Source organism: Azolla caroliniana, unplaced genomic scaffold (genome assembly GCF_043228905.1).
Source record: "Azolla caroliniana isolate FFs.n. ecotype wild unplaced genomic scaffold, voAzoCaro1.0.p SCAF_6, whole genome shotgun sequence".
Taxonomy (NCBI): domain Eukaryota; kingdom Viridiplantae; phylum Streptophyta; class Polypodiopsida; order Salviniales; family Salviniaceae; genus Azolla; species Azolla caroliniana.
The window spans coordinates 7046104-7073675 of record NW_028230441.1 but is presented as its reverse complement, the minus strand read 5'-3'; the positions used below and the strand labels follow the sequence as shown (position 1 = coordinate 7073675).

Genomic DNA, 27572 nt, shown 5'->3' with positions numbered 1-27572 from the left:
AATCAAAGTCAAAATTTCTCAAGCTTGACCATCACTTGATGCATTCAACAACTTTAGAGTGGGCATTGAATACTAGTTCATGAGAGGATGGATAATCACACGAGAAGTTTTCTTGGTAAGGTAAATTGTTTGTTGAAATTAAATACCAAATTAGAACTATGCAAACAATAATATTATTTGCATCTTTTTCTCTCTATAAAAAAGATCACCATGATAGAGGGGAAATTTAACAAGAGCTAGCATCCTTATCTCACGATAAAAAAGAACCGCTTACAAAAAAAGAACTATGCTCATTAGAAACATAAAATGTCCTTAATGGTCATTAGCCAAAACAAGTCCAATAATTTTATAGGCGTTTTGAACCTTGTTATTCGATTCACATGAATGATCCTCCCTACTCCTACGCTTTCTCCTCAATTCAATAATGTTTACGATAAAAATATGCCAAGGTTGATCAAAGTAACTATTTTATATACCTTAAAGGAAAAAGGAGTGTCTTTTCTGACTTGACATATTTTTCTCATTGTTTCGAAAATGGCATTGGTATATTGATACGTGACAGGGCTCATATACATGAAGTGGTGGAGAGGAAGGTGTAGGGAATGACCATGAATAGGGCCATTTGACATGCTAGTTGATGAGTGCTAATTAACAATTGCAATTCAATTATGTTTTGCCGTATCAATGTCCGATTGATATTACCTATCATAGTATGTTGGCGTGCGCATGGAAGCTAGTCACGAATCACAACCATGAAAAATACAAGAGAGGTGAAAAGGCATGCATCTCTTTCTCAACTTTGAAAGGGAGAAGAATTAAGATAGAGATATTCTATAATATAACTTTGTTGTTCTAGGCTACACAAGGCGCATGGAGCACAGAGATGTGTTATATGTATCAAGGGTGTCAAAATCGATGACAAGGTGGAGAGGGAGGTGTAAGGAGGTGTTTTGTATATGGTATGGGGGGGCATTAGTGAAGCTCAAAGCACCCAAAGATAAGAATATCAGGGTGAGAATAAGCTGCGAGGGGTAGTAACGACCACAATCACATCGATGGTGCGAACCAGGAGGATTTGGATGCGTGTCGTGACACATTGCACTACAGAAATGAGGGTACGAGCCGAAGGTTGGGCCCGGACAGAGAGCGACATACATGTCCGAAAGAGGTCACCTAATTCAGTTGTAGAAATTATGTTCCGAGAAAGACATCTCATCTAGACACCTGCCTCTTATATGCATGATGAATGGATGGATTTGTGGGTCCAAAGTCTAAAGCCTCATGTTAAACTCTTTTAAGTTCTTCTTCTTCATTTCTTTTAGATGTGAAAAAGAAAGCATTTCACTCACTCACATTTTTTTTGTCTTATTTTTTGGGCCTTTGCTTCTTCTCTGTTCTCAAGAGAGAGAGAGAGAGAGAGAGAGGTACAGAGTCAGAACAGCTATGGCGTCGTCGAAGGGACAGACCCTGAAGCCCAAGAAAGCCAACATATTAGATCAATACTCTCTCAAAAGAACCCTCGACGATACCGTCACAGAGGTGATAACGCTTCCCCTTTTTCTTCCGTTTTAGTAAATCTTACTGCTTCTGTCGTTTCTACTAGCTGCGATCTGTATGAATCTTTCAGGGATTTGATTCAGGAAAGTTTCGTTATTTCCTTAATCATTTATTGTGCGAAACAATTGATTCGTTTAAGCGTTGCTCAGAATATGTTTGGTTGAGCAGTGTGGAAAAATCAGTTTTAAAAAAATAAATAAATTATTTTTCCTAATTTAACCACAGTTATTTTTGTAATTCTGTTGAATATAGATTATATTATCCAAGGGCTATTCAGAGAATGTGAGCTTGAGCAATGTGAAAATGGGCATAGGATTGCTCACATGTGCCCTTGCTCTTTTTGCTCAATTCTACCCAAAGAAATCACCCTCAAATAAAATTGTGCTCATTTGGTGCATCGTCATATATCCTTTTATTCTGTTTTTGCTCTAGTTTTTGTGCATAAAAAGAGGTATTTTCATACATTTTTATTTGTTTGTTTTAAAAATGGTATTATTTTGGGGCAATATTGATTTACAAATTTTAATTTCCTTCTTGCGATAGAGATATATATTTATTTTGTTCCAAAGGCCGTATTAATTTGGGTGAAATATTTGTATTCTACCTCATATTAGGGTGTATTATTGACACTGGTAAAAAAGGTGGTGCATTCTACTAATTTATATACGTTTTCTTTTTCAAAAATTTCCCTTTCGAAAGGAAATTGGAATAATGATCTGTTGCTGTTGTCTTTGTCAATGTGAACTATCAGAGATTATGAGAAGATTTGGTTTTCTGAGTTTCCTTGACAGTACTTACATTCATTTTGCTCCATGTCGTACTACAAGTTGTTATGTTTGTGAAGGAGAAGAACTATATCCTTTTCACGCATCCTCTACAGGTATTTCCACATAAAATATGATTGTATATTATATATTAAGTTATCAGGTTTTTAAAGAAAACAACTAAACTGTGTGTTGTATATAACTTTAATCTCATTGAGTTGTATGCAAATTTTCGGTTTTCAGTAGAGAACATTTGTCTTTTGAACCATTCTAAATTCACATTCACAAGTATGTGCATATCACAATGGTGCATATACAAATGAAAATGTACACATATATTACACATATACACACACCTCTAAGCTTATATATGCATATTGAAGTTACATACCTGTATACATGTAAAGTGAGACATTATATGCATACTATCATGATTATATTACATATTTGAGTGGTGAAAACCATAAAGATTCAAGAGGTAAATATCTTGAATCTTTATGATAGAGATGTGCTGGCATGATAATATCTTAAGAAGCTGCATATGCCCGTACAAGTATAATCTTTTATGTGTATATGTGAGTGATTCTATCCATATTCCTAGCATGTGGATGATTTTTTGTGCACATGTAGTATAAGGTAGCATGGTAATGCTCAGGTCTCATTCCTATTCTTTCAGCACATGTTTAGTGCGTTCATTGACTAGAGTTGCACTCCATTATGAATTGCTTTTCTCTCAATGTTTCTCATATTGATTTCTCTTGGTAAGGCGTGACACCATATTTTGAAACCTCTAAAATTAGTCCAAATAGTATAGATGAAACTAAATCAGTGTATTCTAGTTGACAAAACCCTAGAATAATGTGAGATTGGCAGATTAAACCCTTATAATGGGGTGAAATCCTATAATGGGCGTGATATGAAGTTGAAACCTTACAGCAGGAATCATTTAAATTGCAAACTGAGGTAATTGGATGAAATTATTACAATAGTGATTTCATTCTGTTCCCTAAGCCAATCAAATCACTAGTAAATTGAATTTGCATATATATGATATGATTCTCAAAGCATGAATAGATGTTAAGATAATAGGGTCTTGATAATACCTCAAATTGTTTTCCCTGCATTCTAATGAAAGGCTGCCTTTCATGATGTGTATATATCAGTACATAGAGAGTGGTTAGTTCATGAAACTTTACCCATTTACTCCTTTCATCTCATTTGGTTTGTCCCATTGTATTTTACTTTTCCATTGCGATTCAGATGCACTGTAATAAATGTTGATATTTATTTGCGCTTCTGTTCAGGGTTCCTTCAGTAGTACTGGCCTTGCAGTATCAAGTAAATTCCCTCGTTTTTCAGACCTGTACACATTGGAGATTGCCAGTGCTGACCCTAAATCAGTCTCAGCAAATCCTCCCCTGGAGTTCACAAAGAGTGTTACAAAGTGGTGAGAAACGTACTTTTGGTTCTAGTTTTCCTTCGGCCTAGAAATATTACTGACCATATTTTAAATTGAATTGGTATTTTGGTTTTCTTTACATAATACACGCATGTTCATTTACTCATACAAACATATGGATACATACATATTGTACATATATGCAGGTATATATTTATGTGTATGCATACTCTTATACACACACACACACACATATACATGATGCTGTATGGATTATTTGCATTATTTGTTTTTGCTTCTCTGGTTTCCATTCTAAACTAGAATTTGAACTGAATTACTCAAGAACATCTCCATAATAATTTATAAAGTAGTTTATTTTTTGGTTAGGTTTACAAAAGATGGTTACCTAGTCGACAACATTTTCCGTCACGATGTTGAAACATTACTAGAGGATTTTTCATCAGAATCAAGAAAGTCGAAGTAGCTGCAACTTTACAGAAGTACTTGTAATGATTGTTGTGCCTATCTTCTCTACACAGCTTTGGCTGACAAGGACAATGGACTGTCCTCATGATTATTGTTCTAGTCAGAAAATGAAAAAGCATATATGCAATTTTCATTTAGTCTCAAATATCAAAGAGATTATATAGTCGGATTTAATCTTAAGAGAATTTTTTTATTAACATTATCATGCTTTATGCATTTTTCATTTACTCCCGAGTATCAAAGAGACTATATAGGCAACTTTATCTGAGGGAATTTCTTTATCAACATTATCATGCTTTCACTAATCGAGTGATTCCTCACATTTCGTCATAACTAATTTTACACTTCAACCTTACTGTTTTTATTGTTCAATGCATTACCTGATGATTGAATTACTGATCAAGTTGCTAGTGAATCAATGCCAACTATGGAAGGTTGAGTTGGATTTGCTGACACTGCAATGTAACGAGACGTTTGGGCAGTTGCAAATGATTTGCATGGGTCGTAAAATCTTAATAAAGGATTCTTGATTATGGGTAGTGCTAATATATTTCACGCTTTTTGAGTGGATGAACATAAGTTACTTGGACATGCGGTGAGGACACTACTCAAATGGGATTTGCATTTGATAATTTTGGGTATATGCTATAACATGATATTAAGGATCTGGATAATTTATATTTCATTTCAACAGTTTCAGCTCAAGCATTGATCTACTTGCTAGTCTCTGGCTTCTAGCTATTGCTCCAATTTGTGATTCTAAGAAATCTCTGATTATGACAATTTCTTAGCCTTAGACAATGATGAAGCTACCATATATTGTCTTTCGAGTGGGACCTTTTCAATTGCAATTTAGTTGCCCTTGTTGTAAAGCTCAATTCTGCAATGATAATTAAACTAATAGATCCATAAGCAACATGATCATTGTTAATAGCTATCTATAACTTAATCCACGTCTCCTCAGTCTATACTTTATTTTAAGTAATCATGGTTTTGTAGATCACGAATGATTATTGATCTGGATGACTACTAAACTCTCAATTTCAAGAATCTACAACTATTGCCAAAAACTATATGTTGTAGGATATCATGTTGAAGGTGAGAATCATTCAAAGGTTAGAGTAAGAAACATGGTCATGTGGTTGGAAGAAAGTTTTGCTATGGTGTTCGATAGTGTAGCTTCAAAGAAATCTTATTTGTTCTTATGTTGGACAATGTAGCTTCAAAGAAAGATTTTTTCATCAATTTGAACATCAATTGGACTAAAATAAAACGTTACTTCAACCTTTTTATGTTGTGGGCTGTAGAAGTGTGTAGATTAGTAGAAACCGGATCCTTGATATGATTATATCCTAACAATAGGGCTAAGGATAGTGATAAACATAATTATCAACTATGCTTATGATTATATACTGGAGAGATAAAGTGATGGTGCTACAAAGAGATGAGTTTGGGAAGGGCTAACATTGTGAGGAGATGATATATTACTCCAATCCTAAAATATATTTCTATCTTTATTTCTTCTTGTGCATGAACAAGACACTAACTAGGGGGACATCCTTTACATGTAGGTTAAGAGAACATTTGGAGAGGATTGGCATCTAGGGCTCCATGTATATTGAAGGGATTCGAAATAAAAATGCACTCGTTGAATTCCCAAGAAACATGAGATGGATGTTGCTTGTAGTGATGGTTTTCCTCCATCATAGTGATTGTTTATGAAACTAAGAAGACAAAGACAAAAGCAGTAAGTATTATGCACTAAGGCATGATACAGAAAGCATGACGTTGAGATGCCATGAAATCCAAAGACTCCAGACAAGCAGTTCCCCAGAAAAATTGAGCACGCACAGATTTTCCTGACAAAAAATCCTAGTGCTCTACGACGACGTGGGGGTCGTCAATTCGAATGCTAGCCAAACATAATATGAATCAATCTATGAAGTCCCTCGAGAAAAAGGTTTCCTCCAACAAGTCCATCGAGAAACCCCACTCCTCGGGAGACATTGAGCCTTCTTCTTCTTTTATTTCACAGGATGTGCCCTCGATGCGAGAGTCTAATAATCCCGAGAGTAGAGTGGAGTGGAGTGTGTAGTACATATATATATATATATATATGTAGAGTCTAGACTCTTGTTCTTGTTGTGTGTGTTTGCTTGTGTGTAGGAGAGGGATTAATAATTGAATGTTTCTTTTTTCTTGGTTTGTTTGAACCATAGTACGTAATATACGCGAATGCGTATGTTATCAAAACATTCTTATGTTTTTTGTTTACACTTTTTACCTTAAATTTCTCACCTTAAGAAAAAATTTACCTGATAATATATTATAATGAATACAAAAGTATGGTATTTTACCATACTTCGAGGGTGTTTACCATTCTCAAAAATGATTAAAACATTGTCGAATGCGAATGCACGTATGGTACGTATGCTTCATACTATGGTTTGAACTTTGGGGGGGGTGTGGGGTTTGTCTTCATTCCTCATGTATTTGATTTTTCGAAAGGTCGCATTTTGCTACCGGTTCTCTCTGCACACACACAGAAACAGAGCCCACAAGATTTCTCTGTCTTTTTAGCTTTTTGCTCTGTCGCCTTCCTCTCTCCACAAGAAAAGGCTTCTCCTTCTTTCCTTCTTTTTTTCTAATTTCTTGTTTCTAAAGTCGCCATGAACAACAATTTGCTCACCGAGAGAGCTCTCAGAGATGTGTTTGAAATCACGGATTACATCAATTTTGGCACACAAGACAATCCTCTTGAGTATGGATTAAAACCACGTAAGTCACTTCTCCTCTGTTCTTTCTTTCTTTCTTTCTTTGTTTTCCATTCTCTTAAAAAGGAAAAAAATTCTTCCACTTCTGTTGCCATTTTGGTTTCCAAAAGCAGAGAAAGAAAATTGCTGTGTGAATCTGGGTCATGAACGCTTATGTTAGATTGACCTGTATATCATTTTTGGGCAAAACAAATTGTCATTGTGGACATTAAGCTATGTTTAATATGTGATTTGAACATATATCGTGTAATTATTGACACATGTATATGTTTACCTTGGTGCACCAATGGATACATTTGTCTTCATGAACATGAATGTACCTTTATTTTAACATTGTTTGTGTCATTGTGGATACTGTTATATGCTCATTATGTGAATTTAAGTATAAACTGCATCATGGTAAATTTATGTAGGTTTGCTAGGTGAATATGTGCATAAAAATTTGTCATATCATGAATTCTAAATTCTAGTTTTGCTGTGAGTCTCGGCATTAACCATATCTTTACTATATTGACCTTGCCTAAATTGTTCCCTTCTGGACACTAACTGTTGGATCCATATAATCTCCATCCTCATGGGAGCACAGATATATGTTTACAAGAACCTAGGCATAGTCATGAGAACCACTCGGAGGATTTTGGCATTATTAACTATGTCAAGATCCTTAAAAGAGAAGTTTTAAGGCATTGCCAGTAGCATTGCCAGTGTAAACCAGTGTTCCTAAATCACAGAAGCATTTTGATTTCAGATAATATTGAAGTTATTGTAGACCTAACATTATCTTATGAATAGAACAAAACGTACAGCGGTTCGATCATCCGAGAAAGGAGTACAATTTGGAACAGAGGTTTTAAAGCGTGGAAAGCATCCGTCAGTGCTCTTTCAGAAAGAATGGCCTTGGGTGGCAGATGTAAGGCCAGATTATGATTGAACATATGCTTAAATGTTAAGAAATCCCGCATCTATAATGTACAAGGTAGATTGCATTGCAGTTCGGAATGGATAATATGGTTTCATAGTGACACTATCATATTCCCTGGCTACAGGGAGACCAATTTATTGATCATACGAGATATGTAGATACTCAAACAGAGAGATTTAAAGGATTCTTGGACTCTGATTTCACCAAGAGAGATGAGTTCTCAAACACATTCCGCACTGAGCAATACCGAGAGCTCCTCAAGGTACTTCACTTCATCATTTCATCATTTCGACTCCATGAGTATTCACTAAATGTATGTGTATTCCCTCAGATGGAGCATAAGCATGCTAAGAAGGGCATTGAAGCAACCACGGCAAAGCTAAACAAACTCAAGGAGAAATTTGAGCTGGACAAACCTGGGCGTACAAAGGTATGTATGTGAGAGTTTATGTGAGCTTTCACGGTATAATGTGATGTCTGAGTGTATCCAGGTTCTTGTGGTTTTAACATGAATCTTGGTTGTTATTGCAGTTTGATGGACCCAAGTATCTCTATGATATCAATCGAAGTGCGGTCACCCCTCATTGCATGAGATGCCACAAAGACACATACTTTTGTCCACATCGTGCTGCACATGGAACGGGCAATCCCCAACTAGAGAAGGTTAGAATCACTTGGATAAAACTTTTGACACCTAATAGCGATGCATGTTTAATTGAATGTCGAGATGTTTCTATTTTTTCATCAATGTTTGTGCATCAAGAGAGAGATTGAGATGCCTATTGATAATGCAGCCGTTTCCCAGTACCTGTATAATGGTGATACCACTCAGTTGTGGTACCAATGTAGTGTTTTTCACACATTTATTAATATAGTTGTTTGTTTCCACCAAAAAAGAGAGATTTCTTTCAACATTTTAAGCATCCAAGCCCATGGTTTGGATCAAAATTGGGTTCTTTCAATTTGATGACTTTGATGTGATGGTGTAAACCACCAAGCCAACAGCTAGAGAGAGAGAGAGAGAACTCTCTAAATATGTATATTTAACCACAGTAAATTGCAATTATACATTTGAGAATTTTGAACACGTCAATCAGTAGGGAGAAACACCAAAATACCTCTAGTACATTCAATATTTACCAGGAAATCCCCTGTAGTACAAAATTTTAAAATTACAACAGTATTTGTGTGAATGTTTTGGTGTATGTGCATGTACTATGTATATAGCTCTCATTCTCTTACATGACTGCTGCATTCATTGTAATCACTACCATGCTTGGCTCAAGACTAAGAGCTTTTTAATGATACTGGCTTACATGCTCTTTTTCAGGAGAGAGGTGGGCTTACCACTGCTTCAGAAGAAATAGGAAGAACTGCAAAGCAGTTCAATTATGCAAAACCAACTTATGCAATGAAACCCATCATCCGAGACACTTTCTATCGACAACAAAAGATCATCTTCCCAGCAAAGACAAAGACCAACTTCCTTAACCAGGCCCTTGTAAATTAATTAATAGGCCAAATGAACCTTTGAGCATGACTTTTCATATAGGGTGATGGAATCAAGCAACTCATACATTGTTTTTGTTTTTCATCCATATTATTAGAAAAGAAATATCTATGCATACAAGATGTGTAAAATTCCTTTTCTGGAAAAAAACAGATGCGTAAAATTCCATAGTCATAAATGTAAAACAAGATAATGCATCTTCATTCCCATGACGAAGCAGAGAGAGAGAGAGAGAGAGAGAGAGAGTAGCAGATTTAGAAGTATCATCTAGAATACTCTGAAGAACGTGTAGACTGGCAGATAATTGAACTTGAATAAACCTAAATCTCAGTATCAACACGAAAAGTTAAAATTTACAGAGGTTAGCATTATGGTGGATTTAAAATCTGGAATATACATCTTTACATAAACAATATAATATAGATTTAATGAGGTATTATATTTGTTTTATTGAGGACACTAAGGAATAAGAAATACCCAGGGTTAAAGATGCCAATCTAGTCAATCTAAAATGTCTTTCTTTTCTCACTATTCTTATATCGTTTCTCTTCAAGTCTAGTTTTTTATAACATAGGTGACAATGTATTTAATAATCAATCATAGATAAGTTGTATTCCCCTTAGGATATTGAATTAATATTTGCTACCTATTCGTCGATGAGACTTTGTACTTGTGAGAAGCGAAAGCTTGTGCAAAGATTATTAGTTGGCAAGCAGGGTCATACAATTAGTGTCTAAGCTCTATGTTTGACAACTGTAGATTGTGACTTCTATGTATGCGCCTGAACAAAACTTTTGTAAGAACCAAAACAATAAAATAAAATTCCAACTCTAAGGATGCATTGAGACAACTTTAAAATATGAATTGATCTAATGAACAGTCATTTACCATTAACTCTTAAGTAACGCTCAAATCAATAATAATGCCAATGTTACATTACTCGCATTTTAGATATATTTGCAGATAGATAATGTCTTCCAAGTAAGAAAATGAAGCATGCGTCTGGAACATACTGTAGCTACCAATCAAATATCAGTAGGTAAGTGTGACCTACACAATCAATCATGTAAATGCATACAAAAAATAATGGAAATTAAAGATAAAGAATGATGGCAAGCGTACTCAGAGATGATGTTAGAAATATGGATCAACAAATAGATTAAAAATGGAGATGAAGACATTCTTCCACCCAATACAATTCTTTTGTTAGGTATACATAAGGAATGACTCTGTCGCATGATTTCTTTGGAACATAGGCATGTGCAAGAAGCATGAGAATGCACGATGTTGTTTTTTCTCAAGTATGCGTACACAACCCATGTTCCAATAGCGCAATTTAATATGGACTTGCCTACAAAGGCTTGCTTAAACATACACAAAATTGAACTCTAGACATCGTGAAAAGTGAAGCCACCTTCACCCTTTCGATGATTCCATTAATGGCCGGTTGCCTCCAAGGCTACACGAGCGAACCAAATTAAAGTCTCCACATCATGAAAACCCATGTCCAAGACTTTCTTTATGGCATCCAACCCTTTGGATGAGTTCACTGAATCTTTACATGCATTAAATGCATTACTCGACTTTGACATGGCTTCTACTGCTGCAGTTGTACTCTCCACATATTGCAATACTCGAACCAAACTTGATCGACTCTTTTCTGGTACAATAAGTGAGTCTCCCATTTGATGATTTAGAGATGAAGATGAAGGTCCCCTTTTATCTTTTGCTAAAGACAAGTTCAAGGATTCACCACCAAAAGACATCATTTCAGCTCTATCTCCAATAATAGCCGAGCTTTTTGCTTGCACAACTCGCATATGTGCCAATCCCACACACTTATAGGCAAGGGCAGCGGCCACAAAGTCCTTTCGGGATTCATAATTCTCTGCACAGAACTCAAAAAGCTTCGCAGTGTCTGAATAAATTTTGATTGATAGAATTTCATTTCGAAACTCTCCATCTTGTGCTTCTAGCATAGATGCTGCTTGAAGAAATTTCAATGCTGCTTGTAAGTAGAGATTAGTACCTTCATTTTCCATACCAATCTTGCCATTTAGCTGCTCTGCACGTTGCTTTAAATTCATTGCTTCTTGTATAACAAAAACGGCAGTCGATTGGCCTCTTTCCTTTCCTACGAGAGGTATTGTAAAATCGCTCAGACACGGAACTTTTGGTGTTCGTGTTTCCTGTCTTTGTTTCTCCGTTTCATTTGCCTTTTTCTCCCTTTCCTTCAACTTTTTCTGTTTTTCCATTTCATTCTTCACCCTTTCCTTCTCCTTGTTATCTCTTTCTTTTGCTCTTTCCTTCCTCCTATCCAACCCCTTCACTTCCACTTCTTCTGTAGCCTGTGCATGGCCTGAATCTACACTCCTAGACCGCACCTGGTGTACCTCCTGGATTGCTCTATTCACATGGCTATCATCAGCACGTATCTGCAGCCCATCATCATCACACTTATTAGAAATATTTTCATTAGATGGTGTTGCATGAACCTTCCTCTTCTTGCCTATAGCCACTCTGTTCTTATCAATAACCTTCGTAACTTGACCAGCATTTCTAATTGCAGAGGCTACATTAGTTTCCATGAAATGTTCTTGTGAAAGTGGCAAAGTTGGCAGTGTACTGGTTTTCTCTACTGGAATAGATGCTTGAAGATTATGGTTAAGAACACGAGTTGCTTCGGTTGTGGTCTCTTCAGGAATGCTGCAATTATTCATTCCTGGTTGTAACCAATCAAGCATCTTGCATAACCACTTCTTGGGTAAATTTTCGTTTGCCACTCCAGAGGGTAGAAGCCTCCACTGTTCACATTTATCACATAATACCCAATTTTCAGTTATCAATACACCTAGAGCAGGTAAGGGATTGCTACTAACAGGATCGAGATGCCCACTAGATGAATTTATTTGAGTACAAGCTGGAGCTTGAAAGCTCATTTGTTCTGATCTGAGCATGTCTTGTAAAGCTGATTCTTTAAGACTTTGCTCATATAATCTAGAAGCATCTTTCTTCGGTAACCTAGGCTCGACCTTTTCCTTGAGTAATTTCTCCTCCTTCCTCAGCTCAGTCATCTCTATCCTTTGTGATTTTGCTGAGCATTTCTTTTGGATTCCTTTACTAAGTGATTTGGAAGAATGCTCCAGTGCTTTACTTGATTCCATGTTCATTGCATCTTTAGATACACCCCATAGTGATGGATCTTTGTCTTTTGTAGAGTTTTTCCATGCTTCTTTAGGATGTTCTTTTCCTCTATATTTAGTTGGGCCTCGAGATGTATAAGCTTCTTCTAAAGGATCTTTCCAATGTTCTCGATTATCAGTGGCATCCTTATAAACCTCCCTACTACTGACAGAAACGTCAGCAACAAGTTCAGCAGAGTTCCATGGGTTGCTAGTTTTCAAAGTTTTCCTCTTTTCGCAAGGGCTCAAATTTGTTGCCTCATACAAATCATTATTTCCTTTTAATGAAGATCTCCTTTTACCTTGCCTGACAAGCTCTGTATCAGCTTCAAATGGACGCTTCCTAATCATTCCTGATTCCAATGATGGTGATGCTTCTTTAAGTACGTCTTTTTTATTGTGAACAATGTGATCAAATGGTTCAAACATACTACTATCTTGAGATGCTGACGGTGCTGGTTTCTCGACTCTATGTACCCTCTGAATAGCATTGTTTTGAGACTCAAATGGAGAGCAATACCCTTTTTGCGTATGATCTGTTTCTCGAAAGTCATGCTTTGATAGAACTTTGTCCAACTTCAACTTTCCTTGTGACATTATCGTTCCATCAGAACCACTCATCACAGCATCTGTGGCTTCTCTTTTCACCCTATTCTCAGCAATTTTTGATGAATAAGATTTTGAAGACAGCTTAGGATGTTTACCACTATCTATTGATGACCTCCCCTTGTCTCGTTTCAATTCGACTTTCTTGGATTCATAATTGAAACTTCTCTTATCATCACTCTTACTGTTTCCATGACCTTTCTCAGCAGAAGCTTCCACTTTCATTCCCTCTCCTTTCTCCCAGCCTGATTCATTTCTTCCAGCATCCGCCTTAATCAGACTCCGAGACTCGTCTTTCTTGGACAAACACCTTTCGTTTTGTACACCATGTCCCTCGGATATTCCAACGTTCATCTTGACCAGATTCCGATAATCACATTTATCAGACCCTAGCCTTTCCTTTTGAAGAGCATTTTCCTCGACCAGATCAGGAAGAGATGGTGAAAGTAATCTTCCATCTGGAATGTGGCCTAAAGTCATGACCCTAATAATGCTCATTGGTGACTTTTCAGGACTCGAATCAAAATCAAAGCCAAAATCAGATATTTCATTATCATCTTCATTCTCACCATCATCATCACAGCTAGGGGATGAGTTACAAAGGCCAAATTCACTATACACTGTTGAATTTTTCTTCTTTTGATCACTCTCTGACCCTATCTTGATCCTCAAAACAACCTTCTTGTGAGGAACGACAGCATGTTTAACAACATCGTCAACCATTAATGAACTATCTACAATATTATTAGCATTAACCGCATTTATTCCATTCAAAATACCACCAAGAGCCTGACCACGGTGATCATCGCCATCACCATCATCGTCATCAACAACAACATCATCGATGACTTCAACATAATCATCTCTATTCCCATCCAAAACTGAATGTTTCGTCTTTGCTTTCTGCATCAAAGCATCTCTCCTAGCAAGCACAGAAGAATTGGTATTAGAACACCTGAAATCTTGATGAACGTCCGGATGATCTCGAGTTCGAGTAGGAAGAAAAGAACCATAGCCACCTCCCATGGATCCTAGTTTATCAGCAAATCCTTCTCCTTCAAAAGCTTTCTGAGCATCTCCTAACAGAACAGAAAGCCTTTTACTGAGATAAGCAAAATCTGTGTCAGGATCAGTAGTCTCACAGCTATGGTAAGCCATTGGAGCTCTCATGGCGATAGAAGAAGACAAAGAAGGGCGTGCAAGGTCGACCATGTCTCTGCCTTCTTTCTTTCCTCTTCCTCCTCTTCTTCTTCTTCTTCTCTAACAAGGACTAGATATACCAACCATCATTCATTCCTCTGTTCCTCCTTCATCTGTGCCTGCTTCTCCAGCAGAGGCTTCACAAAGAGAAACAGGGGAGACAGATGCTTTCTTCCATGTACATATACATACATAGTCTCATCATCATCATCATCATCATCATCATGGTCATCAAGTTTTGGTTGGCTCTTCTGCCCGACCATCCGTGAGTGTGAAACCGCCCAAAACTTCCCCAGAGAGGCCTCCAGTGACCAGTCCAGTCTCCCTGGCCAATCCGTGAACACGCTCATTGCCATTACCTCCATGCACTTCTGAAGGTTCGATCGAGTCCATATGTAATCATCCGAAATGCTACTAGTTTCATCACTAGTGCTTTATAGTCTCGTCCTTGTCTATTCTACCGACCCTTCTCCGGGTTTTTCCGATGCTTGTACCCCCCCCCCCCCCCCATCCATCTCCATTCCATATTGACCCTTGCCTGTGTTGCGTTTTCCGATGCCTACATCCCCTCTTCCATGTCTATCCCATCGACCCTCATCTTTGCTTTTCAACCTCCATGGAGGTTGGAGAATGAGAAGGTCTAGTTCCCATTCCTTAACGAAGTAGCTTTGTGTTAGTTGCCCTTGTACTAAATGAGCATGAAAACTTTAGCCTCAATTGTTTGTCTAGGTGTGTATGTAATAGTTTGAATTTGGAAAACTGGACTTCTCAATTGTGGATTATTTAGCTTTGTATGAATGAACAAACGCTATAATGGACTTCTTTATGTGAGCAACCCTTTCTTTCCCTCAACGTATGCAAATATTCAAGTCTAAAAGGCATCATTGAAATCTAGGGATAGTTGTTTTATGTAACAGTCCTTTGTTTGTAGCCCCTAATATTTTGATGTTTGCAACAAGTTGTACCTAAAAAAGCATAGTTGTCATCGGTGATAAAATTTTTTATGGCCAAGTAATCTTTTTTATAAATGAATAAGATGTAAGTGTTTGTTTTGTAGCCTTATGGATGTGTTTATATTTTACGCATTGCAAAGATCCAAGTGCGGAAAAAGGCCCAAATAGCTCATTGTGCACGACATATTTAGTTGAATGAGGTTTGGTCCTCCTATTTTTGTTTCAAAGCCCCTTCAATGTTCAAGTTCAAGGACCTCGTCCATCTATTTCAACATTTGGAAGTGTTTGGGTTTGGAAGCCCATTGTGTCTTTAGAACATTGTTATTATATATGAATTAGTTGTTGCCATATGAGTTTTTTACATTCGTAGAGATTCAACTTTTGAAAATGCCCCCAACAAGGTCTCAAATTTTTCACGAGTATCTTTAGAATGTGCTTTGGTTACTTGAAGGTTAATCATAATTGTCTTTAATTTCTTGATTGGCTTAGCATCTCAAGTCGTAGTCTTCCAAAGAATGCATGCAACAAAAGTTTTGTATGAGGTTCATTTATGTTTAATGGTTGTGTTGGCTTTGTCGATGGCGCAAAATGCCCAAAGGTACAATGTTGGTTGTGTCTATCTCATTATTATTAGATGTATAGCTCATATGCAATTGTTAAGAATCTACAATATGCTTCATCAACATGTGTATTGGCAACAAAAATGAGGAACCAATGTAATGGAAGAGAGAAAGAACATGTAAAACAATCACATTATGAAAGCACACAAAGGCAATAATTGTTATAAATATAAGGGAGGTATAAAAATCCCACTTTTTTTGCTCTTTTCTACTTGATTTCCCCACAATAGACTCTCTCTCACTCTCTCGTATCAAGTGTTTCACTTTTAGCCTTACTAGAATCTATCTCTCCTTTTTGTCAATAATGGCTTTCATTGTGAAAGGAAAAAAAAACACCACCATTACTAACTTACGACGAAGTATAGAACCCTTCTATGGAACTAAATACTATTATGACTACAAACTCAATGCCACCATACACACCAAATTCAAATGATGAATATGATGCTATGTGACTTTGCAGAGTTCTCTTTCTTTGTGGTTGAGGTTTCATGACTTCTCTAGCACTGTCAATTGCAACAAAAGAAGTCCTTTTGACCTTACAAAATATTTTCTCACCCCAACTTGCGAATCAAAAGTGAATGCATTCCGCATACTCCAATTGAACCATAGCCCCCGGTTAAGAATTTGTTTACCTTCCCACCTCAACAACCTCGATGTCGCCAAAACCTAATTTGTAATAAATTGCCACATCCCCTTTCTTGTGGTGGACGTCATTCCACAAAAACCAACATACATACTTTGCGAAGATGTCAACAAATGATTAATTATCAACGGCCCTACAAATTTGACATCCCCTTCAAAATTAATGATATTCCACCAATTTGCATCAATCGTCATGTTGCCAAGCTTAATTCCTGTCCTCTCTATAGAGTATGCCACCATTTTTGTCCAAGGTTGTACACCCTCAAACATAAATTGAATGAAAGTGAACCGATGAGCCACCATATGCTCATAAATTCAATATTGATGTCCCACCAAGACACTTCAGAGTACAAACATGATCCCATGCCAACCACAACAAGGCACTTTTCCCTTTTCTTTTCCATAACAACAACCGCATTGAGTGTGACACCATTTCGAGAGCTTTCTTCTAACATGGTAGCAAAGGAAGATAATAAGATACCATGGAGACCATAATCGATTGCACGACCTTAACAGGTACATGAAAAAACCAAAATTGAGACCTCCAATACATAGACTTATTCTCCAACTTTTTGGATACCCACTCAATAAGTTTCACATGAGAAACTTTCACCCCAATTGGATATCCAAGGTGACAACAAATCATACCACAATGTACTATCCTTTCTGACTAGCTCAACCCTAACACATATTGTTTTGTACATGAAATGAGGTAAAATTTATGCATATTAATTCTCAACCTTGAAGTATTTGAAAACAATTCCCACACATATCTTGTCTTACTAATATTTTCCAGATTAGGTGCCAAAAACATGATATGGTCACTACAAGAGTTTGAACAATACATGACTTCTCTCATGGCAACCTTAGTCCAAGCAATTCTTCCTCCATAGCCATATTGTGTAACTTAACAAGAATAGGATGTGTCACAATAGTGAATTGTAAAGGTTTGATTGGGCATCATTGTCAAACAGTTGTACTAATCCTCCATTAAACATCATATGTGAAACCAAACCCTCCCCTAATGTGTATATCAACTTAGATATGCGATCACGAAAACCCATATGAGACATCAACTTATTTATAAATGACCAATCCACATTATCATAGGATTTCTCGATATCCAATTGTAACAACACTATTTCTTGTTTAGACTCCTTTGCATAGTCAATTGCCATTTGAACATTTAAAATATTATGTAAAATGCCTCTTTTTGCTAAGAACCCATATTGAGCATTATGAATAATAGACGGTAAAACCTTATGTAATCTAATGGCCATCACTTTGCAAAAATCTTATACATTACCCCCATCAATGAAATAGGCCTCCAATGAGCAAAGAAAGATGGAGAAGGCACATTCGATAAAAGCTTTATCAAACTGATATTCGAAGAATGAGGCCACACCTTTTGTAATAAGACCGTAAAAGGCCCCTTTAACTTAATTACATATTCTTAAAGAGTTCATTTGTTATTTTATCCCACCCATAACTTTTATCATTAGCAAGATGTGACATGACGTGTTTCACTTCATCCTTTGGAATATAAACATATAATGATTGTGTCACATCATATAATACATGATTTTTCACTCCATTAAGAAATACATCTCTATCCTTTTTAACATTTCATTGATACACACTTGTACATGTATCCAACGATTGTGTATAATATTCTATGCATTTCTTCTAGGATCGAAATACATGATACCATTCTCCTCTAATCTTACCACATTATATTGTGCATGTGATTCATGGAGTTCATGAAAAAACGTATGCAATTGACAATTAGCATCCTCCATTTCTTGTCTTAGATGATGTAGTCCATCATGTTGATAAATTTTCACCATAAGATCATGCATCACATAAATTAATACCTCTTGATATCTCATCAATTCTACATCTATCAACCAATAAGTTAACAATGAGTTACATTTATCAAGTAAATTAACCACATATTTAATTCCTTTCTCCTTCTAAAGACATGGTGAATTCCATAATACCTAGTTAAATTTTGAACATTTGCAAAAAATACTTCCCATGCTTCATAGCCATCAAATTGAACACGAAAAGCAAATGTACCGTTAATCAATTGAAACATATAGGCATGGAAGACCACATGATCCCAAAGCGAGGAATTGAAAATCAACAATGGTTTTCCTAATAACTCGTAAAAAGCTCTAATTGAGTGGTGAGTGAATTCAAAAAGTAATGGGAAATTATTTGTATAATTGACCCATAAGACACTAAAATATTCAAAATCTTTTGTAAAACCCCCATTGATGTCCATTACATAACCTACTCCAAGTATCCTTATATTGAGCCGATTGAAAGGTATAACCATGTTCATCTCCCTTGATCCATTTCCATACGTCCCTTAACATAACTTCACTCTCAAAATCACCCCACTCTTGAGCCTCTTGTCCATCCATAATAGTGTGGATAGATGTTGATTGATCTGTCTCACAACAAACAGTAAAATCTCCCATCAATAAACCCGGTCTACCATTATTAAGCATTGAATTTAGAGGTCTCCATAACAACTTTTGTTCTCGTGAAACATTTGATACATATATACTAACTAACCAAATAATTTGCCCATAATAACATATCCCAACTACGATAAATCTTCCAAATTCATATGAAACAATTCCTTTCGAGTGAAATTTATCTCTTATAAACATGACAATCCCAGAATAATCTCCGTGAACATTGCCACCATAACATAGTGTATAACATGTAGAATAACTAATTAATCGCGCATTACGATGTTCTTTATGCTCCACTACACATAAAACATCCCATTGCTCACTTAACACAATCCTCCAAACCTCATGCATTCTAAATCTACAACACAATCCCCTCACATTCTATGTGGTCTTCATATTTTCTTTTGAAATCTCTATCTCCTTCACTACTAATGTTTTTGCCATATCTTGAAATAAATCCTTTAAGATTGCATAAAAATTACTATGGGAATGCAAAAATCTAGACCCCGATGACTCCTCTTATGAATAAGGCACCCGTTTCCATTTATTCCAAGGAACATACAAATTACCTTCGTTATCGAAAGGCAAATTCCTTGGATGGTCCTCTTGACGACCCCATGGTCTATTTTGCATGGAATTTATTTGTTGAATCAGTGTTGCCTTCTCCATAGATACATTATGCCTATCACGACAAAGTGAGGTGTGTCTGTGACAATGCCCAACATTCTTATTAAACTTCTTCATCTTTCTAGAAAATATTGACCATTGCCCTTCATCCTCTAAAATCTTTCCATCATTGTCATTCACAATCTGTTGTTCCTTTATTTAGTCTAAGATTGTCGGCATTTGAATTTGATCATGATTTATAGGCTATTCGTGTACCACTTCCACTACATTATTTATTTTTTGAGGACACTCGGCCATAAAATGCCCTAACACACCACAGTGGAAACAATGTCATGCAAATGTACCCCATTTAAGCTGAAAATACATAAGAGGCATACAAGAACATGCAATTTGTAAATAACTTGGCCTCTTTATAGCGGTATTCCAAATAATACACATTTTATATCAATTTTGTGCATTAGCACTAGGAGGCACCAAGATCTTTCCCAACTTTTCCATTGATGATCGTAATATTGGCCAGACCACTACATATCTGCACCCTACCTCAAATCCATACAAGACACTAGACTTGCTTCGATATATCATGGTATTTCACTAGTGGCCTCCACGGAACAATATGAACCAAACTTTTCTCATAAAAATTTCGCAATTTATTGAGTAATTTCTCTTTATGCCCCTGTGATACCAAAACAACCTCATAAAAACCCGGATAATGCTTGCATCCCCTGTCTTACCGCGGCTGTTGGCACAGAGTTAGCCGATGCTTATTCCTCAGATACCGTCATTGCTTCTTCTCTGAGAAAAGGAGTTTACGACCCGTGGGCCTTCTACCTCCACACGACATTGCTTCGTCAGGATTTCGCCCATTGCGGAAGATTCCCCACTACTGCCTCCCGTAGGAGTCTGGGCCGTGTCTCAGTCCCAATGTGGCTGATCATCCTCTCAAACCAGCCATAAACATCTTGAACACCACCAGCTTGTAAAATCCTGCATAACCATTTTTTGACCCTCCAAAGGAAAGGTATCTTCCGCATGAAAAACAATATGACCCCTCTATAAAAAAGAAGCAAATGAGCCCAAAAACTCCTTATTGTCTATTTCTACCTTAGCCACTTCATCATCAACAAACTTCTCAACAACTTTTACATTCTCCCTTATACAATCTTCCACCAAAATATTTGCCATGCATCTTAAATGTTCCCAATGACTATCATCCCTCTTAGTATCATCTTGTCACATTGCATATCAACATAAAATATATCATTACTATCACCTCCAGTACATCGTTGTCCTTTACCATCCCCTCTTGGAATCGCGACTAACTCAACCATGCATGCATCCTTTAAGGAATTCGGAGACGCACCCATATTGAATTTCATGAAAACACTAACATCCAAAAAATATGAGAGAGCTCACTTATAAGTAATTTTGTTGGAGATGGAAACAAAGCAATCACCCGTGAGATGCATACAACCAAACGACAATTTTGCTTGTAACATTCCACAAAAACCACCAAATGAGACATGCAATTAATCTTTAGAGCGCTCACTATGCAAGCTTTGAATTGAGCAAAAGAACAAAGGAACCGGAAATTGGAGCCGAAAGATACATAAAAAAACAATGTTTTTTTTTTCGTAAATCAATGTTTGTTATTAAAATAAAATGATAATACACCCTGTGCTATCTTCACTACTTCATAAATAGTGATAATGCAAGGGAAACCCTCTCAAGTGTTGTAAAACTAGATGACATAAGTCTATCTCCTCTTGGGACAAGATCCCCATACAACAATCTTTAACATCTCTCTCTCTCTTTTAAAAATAGTTGTTACACACTACAAGCACTATGTCTTGGGTTCAAAACCCAATTTTACTCACTTCTCTCTACTAGACACTTCATACATATCTCTTTTAATTCATTAGATGCCACTGTGAATGTAGGCATACCCAATTTTACTCACCTCTCTATTATGTACTTCATACATATCTCTTAATTCACTAGATGCCACTGTGGAATGTGGGGGTTGAACCCATGATCTCTTGGTCTCCATTGGGCAACCTTACCAATTGAGCTCTCTCTCTCTCTCTCTCTCTCTCTCTCTCTCTCTCATCAAAGGTGTCCTACTCACTTATAATGAGTGTGATCAACTCAATTAGCAAAGGTGTTTAGGTACACTAATTTCTCACTTACTTAATTAATCATTGTTAAAGGGTTAGTAGAATGTGTCATAATGATTCAATTCTTAGTAGTTTGGGAACAATTGATGACCATTCATACCCTTGCCGCTATTAACTAGCAAAAAGATGAATGATAATTTATCCCTCACATGACCTTGGTAAGGAGGTTTAACCCCACAAAACAATATGCACACTTGTGTACCCATCTTAATGATATCACAACTAGTTATTGTTCCACTTCAACTTTGTGAATGAAGCACACATAGGTTGTTGGTCTTGTGACTAATTTCTTGAAGGAAGGTGATCCCTTAGCAATATTTTGTGTATATGCAGGTTTCTTTGGAAGAAAAGTGTCAATACCAATGTTGTCAAATAATTTTGCTAATAACAGTTTTACAACGCTCAATCATGTGAACATAAACCTTTTTTTTTTGTTGTTGAAAGATTCACCTTAGTATATTACTTCAAAAATTGAGAAAACATTAACCCTTTTCTTAAGAAAACATTAACTGGTACGTAGAGAAAGTATAAAAAAATCCAAGGGAATCTCGAACCTTTATAATAAAGAAAAGAGAAAAAAATCTTTAAAAGAGGAGAAAGAATGAATTCATACATGATTGAAACCAAGAAATGGAAACAAGTAAAATATGAAAATCAAGGATTTCTATTGTCTTTGAGAAAACTATTTTACATTGCCCAATGGTACTGCCCTTTGGGTAGGTCCAAAAAACTTATCATCAAGTCAATAGATGATTGGTTCAAGTCAAGAGACTATTGTTGGCCGATGCATAGAAATTCATAAAGAAGATAATGTTAAATGCAAGGAAACAAACGTGACCAATTTGCTTGTATCATGAGATGTGAAGGTCTTGCTTGTAACTGGACAAATAATTTAATATTGAGAAAGATTTGTCCACACATTTTCAACATGTGAGAATGAGAAGCAATATTTTAAATTTCCTTAAACTTCAGGACCTATAAGGGTTATGTTTTAATATCATCTAAATCCCTAATTTTCTTTTGCAATACAAACAACTCATGAATGCTTGAAAGCTACAACAATAGAACCAACAACGTAAAATCCAATCAATATTAGGGTAATCCTCAAGTTAGAAATAGGCCTTTTAGAGCCTACAGAGAAATATGATGATTTTTTGATATTTTTGAATAATAAATATTGATTGTAGTGGATGGTTCAAAGCTAAATACCAATTCCACAATAAATAATAGAACAATACCATGGGAATAAGACAAATCATAGGAAAGAAGAAGACAAAACAAAAGAAATTGCCTTTTTTAAGGGCACTTTTCATGTGTTCAACAATATGAGGGTTGGCTGCATTTGAAAACTTTCCCAAAGAAACAAGTCGTGGACACATCTACTAAAGTATCTTGTAAGTATCCAATCAGTTCGTGAAAATAAGAGGGCTCAAATTGACACTTCTTTCATGTCAACAACAAATTGATCGTGCCACTTCCCTCTCTAGCCTAGTATAGAAAACCACACCTATACATAACAACAAGAAGTCAATAGTAGACATTTTATCGTGTATTCAGTTACGACGATACTTTCTCAATACCTATTTCTAAGATCATTTTCATCATTTTGGAGAATTTAGGAAACGTACATAAAGACATACATGTAAAGTAACGCGTCGGGCCAACACATAGGGACGGCGGGACGGCCAAGCATCTTTGAAATTCCTCAAGAATATCTTTGGCTCAAAGAGAACCAAAACGCACGAACAAAAAAAAAAAAAAAAACATTAGATCATCTATATGACAAATAAGAAGATCTAGCATAGCTACAAATGTGGGGGTTTCAATTCAATAATTTACCAAGCATATTGGGTACCGATTTTTTCTGTGATGGGGGGGGGGGGGGGGGGGGCATGTTGAATCGTCGATGATGCGCTTTCAAATCTTTTGTCAATGGGTCTCCTGGGATTTTAGTAAATCTCTAGCCCACGAGTTGAGTCACCGATTGTCCCGAAGTGTGAGCTAAATTTCATTCGCGGGCGGGCCGATACAAGTTTGGGTTTCATGTGGAGTGGGTTGGGTCAGATAATGGAATTAAGCTTCTGAAAAATGGGCAGGGGAGCCCAAATAGAGAGAACAGAGACAGAGAGAGGTCTTCTCTTTGAAGCCTGGCAATATGCCAAGCCTTGCCTCCCTGACCACCTCTCTGCTCACACCATCTCCTTTCCTTTGTTGGACCATTGGGGAGCTCCCTCCCCCCCTTGCCTGCTTTTTACCTCATATATGGAACCTCATAGCAGAGAAGGAGCTATATGGAACCTCATAGCAGCATCATCTCACATGCAGGTGTCTTTCTTATTATCTCTCACAGGCTCTTATGAATTCATGCCTGAAGAAGAAGGACCCTTTCCCTCTCTTCACATATCTATGTGAAAATGGAGAGCTTGATGAAGCTTTCCATGGCCTCAAATGCATACACAGCCGAGGCGTTCAGATTCCGATCCGATCCTTATTTTGCCTTATCCAATCCTGCATTTCGAGGAGAGATTCTTCGATAGGACAAAAGGTACAAATTTTGATTCATGAAAGTGGTTTTGGATCTAATGCATTTTTATCAAGCCACTTGGTTCACATGTTTTCAGCTTTTGGGACGTTATCGGACACCAAGTATGTATTTAGTAGACTTTTTAGAGATGAACAAACTGTATTTACTTGGAATGCAATAATTTCAGCTCATGTTAAGCTTGGGAAGCATAAAGATGCTATCGAGTTATATGGTCAAATGCTTACTTCATTTGTTCTTCCTGATCGGCATGTTTTCATGTCAGTGCTTAAAGCATGTATATGCAGAGACACTCTCCATTATGGTAGACAAATCCATTCTCACATTACTGAGTTCGGATTTGATACCAATAGAATCGTTGGAAACACCCTTGTGGCTATGTACATTAAAAATGAATGCATTGATGACTCACATTTTGTGTTCACATCTTTGCTGGACAAAGATGTTGTATCATGGAATGCTCTAATATCAGGATATTGTCATAATAATCTTTTGGATTCTGCCCTCCGTTCATTTGTTGAGATGTATAGTAATAACATGAATCCAACTACAATAACTTTTGCATGCGTACTAAAAGCATGTGCCAATGGTTGTGTATTACAAGAGGGTACACACATACATAATATCATCGTGAAAAGTTGTCTAGAACAAGACCCCTTTGTTGGGAACAGCCTCATAGATTTATATGCCAAGTGTGGAAGCCTTGAAGATGCATGTAATATGTTTGAAAAGCTGATTCAGCGCGATGTTGCAACTTGGAATGCTATGATTGGTGCATATGCCCAAAATGGACTTGGAAGACTTTCCATTGAACTTTTCCAAGAGATGCAACGGATGTCCATTGAGCCGGATAATATCACTTTCCTCAACATTTTAAAAGCATGTTCAAGTATAACAGACCTTGAACTAGGGAAGTCAATTGATACTCTCATAAGTAGTAGTGGTTTTGGTTCTGATGCGCGTGTTGCAAGTACCCTCATTGATATGTATTTGAAGTGTGGGAGTCTTGACCATGCAAACAATATTTTCCTAAATTTGAAAGTTAGGGACTGTGTTATGTGGAATACAATGATCAGAGGCTATGAAGAACATGGGAAAGGTCAAGAAACTTTGCAGCTTATGCAGAGAATGCATGAAGAGGGCATAGAGCCGGATGAAGTTACATTTGTGTCTCTTCTCAGAGCAATTTCAACAAAAGGTTCTGTGCAACTGGGAAACGTGTTACATACCTGGATTGTGGAAATGTCTTTAGAGAATGAGCCTTTTGTTGAGAATAGCATCATTGATATGTACACAAAAACTGGAAGCATGAGTAACGCATGCATATTATTTGATAGGCTTTCAAAGATAGATATAGTGCCATGGAATGTGATGATCTCTGGGTATGTTCAGCATCACCAAGATCAAGAAGCCATAACACTTTTCTGTAGTGTGATAAATGAAGGTGTCAAACCAGATAAATTGACATTCGTTTCTGTTTTGAGAGCATGTTGTGCTACATTAACCTTAGGCATAGGAAACCTGATTCATTCTTATATAATTGAAAGTGAGTACGAGTCTGATCTCACAATAAGAGCCACACTGATAGAAATGTATGCTGATTGTGGCAGAATGGACAATTCAATTACGGTTTTCAACAAAACATCCGTCCATGATGTGCTTGCATGGAATGCATTGATATCAGGCTATGTTCATTGTGAGCAGCCTCATAAAGCTTTGGAAGCCTTTGAAGAAATGCAGCAAAATGCCATTCAACCAAATCAATTAACACTTATATCCATTTTGCAAGCATGTTCTACCTTAGTGACCCTTGAGCCAAACAAGCTGGCTAATGACTTCATTACCAAAAGTGGATTTGACTCTGATATATATGTTATGAGCACTCTTCTAGATGCATATGCCAAGTGTGGAAAAATGGATGAAGCACTTCATACATTTTCTAGCTTACAAAGCCGTAGTGTTGTCACATGGACTGGGATGATTTCAGGATATGTTGAAAATCAAGATGGTGAAGCAGCACTTACTTTCTTTTATCGTATGCAACAAGAAGGGGTAGAACCAAATCAGGCCACATTTATATGTGCTGTCAAAGCATGCATTATCTTGCCAGATTTGGATCAAGGTAAGCTAGTACACAGTTGTATTATAAGAAAGGGTTTTGGTTCCGATGAAGTTATCGGGAGTGTCCTTATTGATATGTATGCAACATGTGGGAATATAAATGATGCATGTAAAGTTTTCTTTGGGTTACCAAAGCGAGATGTGGTGACTTGGAATGCATTAATGACTGGATTTACTCTATGCAATGATCATGGAATGGCATTCCATCAATTTCAGGAAATGCAACATGAAGGTCTTCACCCAGATGTGGTGACATTGACATCTGTCCTCTCCGCTTGCAGTCATAAGGGATTGCTCGATGAAGGCTGCAATATTTTTGAATTAATTCAAGAAAACCATGATATCTCTTTGACTGTCGATCATCTCAATTGTCTTGCTGATGTGCTTGGCCGAGGAGGCCTATTGTGTAAGGCAGAGGATCTATTGCAAGCTTTTCCATCATTGCAGAATAGCATTGGTTGGAGATCTTTGCTTGGGCATTGTGAAACCCATGGGAATAGGGAGCTTGGTAGAAGATGTTTCAATCAACTGATTAGGCTGGGAAATGTCAATGCAGGTGTATATAGGATCATGTCAAACATTAACTCTCATGCTGGCATGTGGGAAGAAGCAGATGCACTTGAAGCGCCGACAGCCAGAGTGCCCAGAAAACTACTGAAAGGCTTCGCTTGAAATGTGTGATTGATTTGGTGTTTTAAGATTTGGTATCACATAGCTAGTAAAATACATTTGCAAATTGCTCATTTCTTTTTGTTCATGCAGCTAGAGTGCCCAGAAAACTACTGAGAGGCTTCGCTGAAATGTGCGATTGATTTGGTGTTTTAAGATTGGGAAAAGTACCAGGATACCCCTGGAAGTTCGTCTATTTACCAGAATGCCCCTGGAAGTTCGTCTATTTATTAGAATGCCCCTAGAAGTTCCAAATTTACCAAAGTACCCTTATGTCAAAAAACTACACTTTATAAAGTAATTATACACGCAAATCTACAAGCCTTATTTAC

At 36.9% G+C, this 27572-nt stretch overlaps 4 protein-coding genes across 4 annotated transcripts; 3 read left to right on the top strand and 1 right to left on the bottom strand.

Moving 5' to 3' along the window:
- Nucleotides 1-1384: 1384 nt before the first annotated feature.
- Nucleotides 1385-4621, top strand: LOC147862907 (signal peptidase complex subunit 2-like). Its single transcript, XM_087321219.1, has 5 exons — nucleotides 1385-1539; nucleotides 1810-1963; nucleotides 2358-2437; nucleotides 3626-3768; nucleotides 4108-4621. Exons 1-5 carry the CDS (start codon nucleotides 1444-1446, stop codon nucleotides 4202-4204), a joined length of 570 nt encoding a protein of 189 aa, XP_087177345.1. The 5' UTR covers nucleotides 1385-1443; the 3' UTR covers nucleotides 4205-4621.
- A 2209-nt stretch (nucleotides 4622-6830) lies between these two features.
- Nucleotides 6831-9541, top strand: LOC147862906 (uncharacterized). Its single transcript, XM_087321353.1, has 6 exons — nucleotides 6831-6984; nucleotides 7787-7890; nucleotides 8027-8164; nucleotides 8234-8332; nucleotides 8434-8565; nucleotides 9233-9541. Exons 1-6 carry the CDS (start codon nucleotides 6876-6878, stop codon nucleotides 9410-9412), a joined length of 762 nt encoding a protein of 253 aa, XP_087177479.1. The 5' UTR covers nucleotides 6831-6875; the 3' UTR covers nucleotides 9413-9541.
- A 1000-nt stretch (nucleotides 9542-10541) lies between these two features.
- LOC147862905 (uncharacterized) lies at nucleotides 10542-14554 on the bottom strand. Its single transcript, XM_087320990.1, has one exon. It carries the CDS (start codon nucleotides 14410-14412, stop codon nucleotides 10849-10851), a length of 3564 nt encoding a protein of 1187 aa, XP_087177116.1. The 5' UTR covers nucleotides 14413-14554; the 3' UTR covers nucleotides 10542-10848.
- Nucleotides 14555-24205: 9651 nt separating this feature from the next.
- On the top strand, nucleotides 24206-27245 carry LOC147862904 (pentatricopeptide repeat-containing protein At2g39620-like). The gene is made up of 2 exons (XM_087321668.1): nucleotides 24206-24453; nucleotides 24530-27245. Exons 1-2 carry the CDS (start codon nucleotides 24357-24359, stop codon nucleotides 27241-27243), a joined length of 2811 nt encoding a protein of 936 aa, XP_087177794.1. The 5' UTR covers nucleotides 24206-24356; the 3' UTR covers nucleotides 27244-27245.
- The last annotated feature ends 327 nt before the right edge of the window (nucleotides 27246-27572 follow it).

Excerpts from the sequence above, each read along its gene's own strand:
- LOC147862907 (XM_087321219.1), top strand. The coding sequence starts at position 1,444 with ATGGCGTCGTCGAAGGGACAGACCCTGAAGCCCAAGAAAGCCAACATA. Across the intron at positions 1,540-1,809 it reads TCGACGATACCGTCACAGAG|ATTATATTATCCAAGGGCTA; the intron begins GTGATAACGCTT and ends TGTTGAATATAG. Across the intron at positions 3,769-4,107 it reads ACAAAGAGTGTTACAAAGTG|GTTTACAAAAGATGGTTACC; the intron begins GTGAGAAACGTA and ends TTTTTTGGTTAG.
- LOC147862906 (XM_087321353.1), top strand. The coding sequence starts at position 6,876 with ATGAACAACAATTTGCTCACCGAGAGAGCTCTCAGAGATGTGTTTGAA. Across the intron at positions 6,985-7,786 it reads TGAGTATGGATTAAAACCAC|CGGTTCGATCATCCGAGAAA; the intron begins GTAAGTCACTTC and ends CAAAACGTACAG. Across the intron at positions 8,333-8,433 it reads ACAAACCTGGGCGTACAAAG|TTTGATGGACCCAAGTATCT; the intron begins GTATGTATGTGA and ends TTGTTATTGCAG.
- LOC147862905 (XM_087320990.1), bottom strand. The coding sequence starts at position 14,412 with ATGGTCGACCTTGCACGCCCTTCTTTGTCTTCTTCTATCGCCATGAGA.
- LOC147862904 (XM_087321668.1), top strand. The coding sequence starts at position 24,357 with ATGCATACACAGCCGAGGCGTTCAGATTCCGATCCGATCCTTATTTTG. Across the intron at positions 24,454-24,529 it reads ATTCTTCGATAGGACAAAAG|CTTTTGGGACGTTATCGGAC; the intron begins GTACAAATTTTG and ends ACATGTTTTCAG.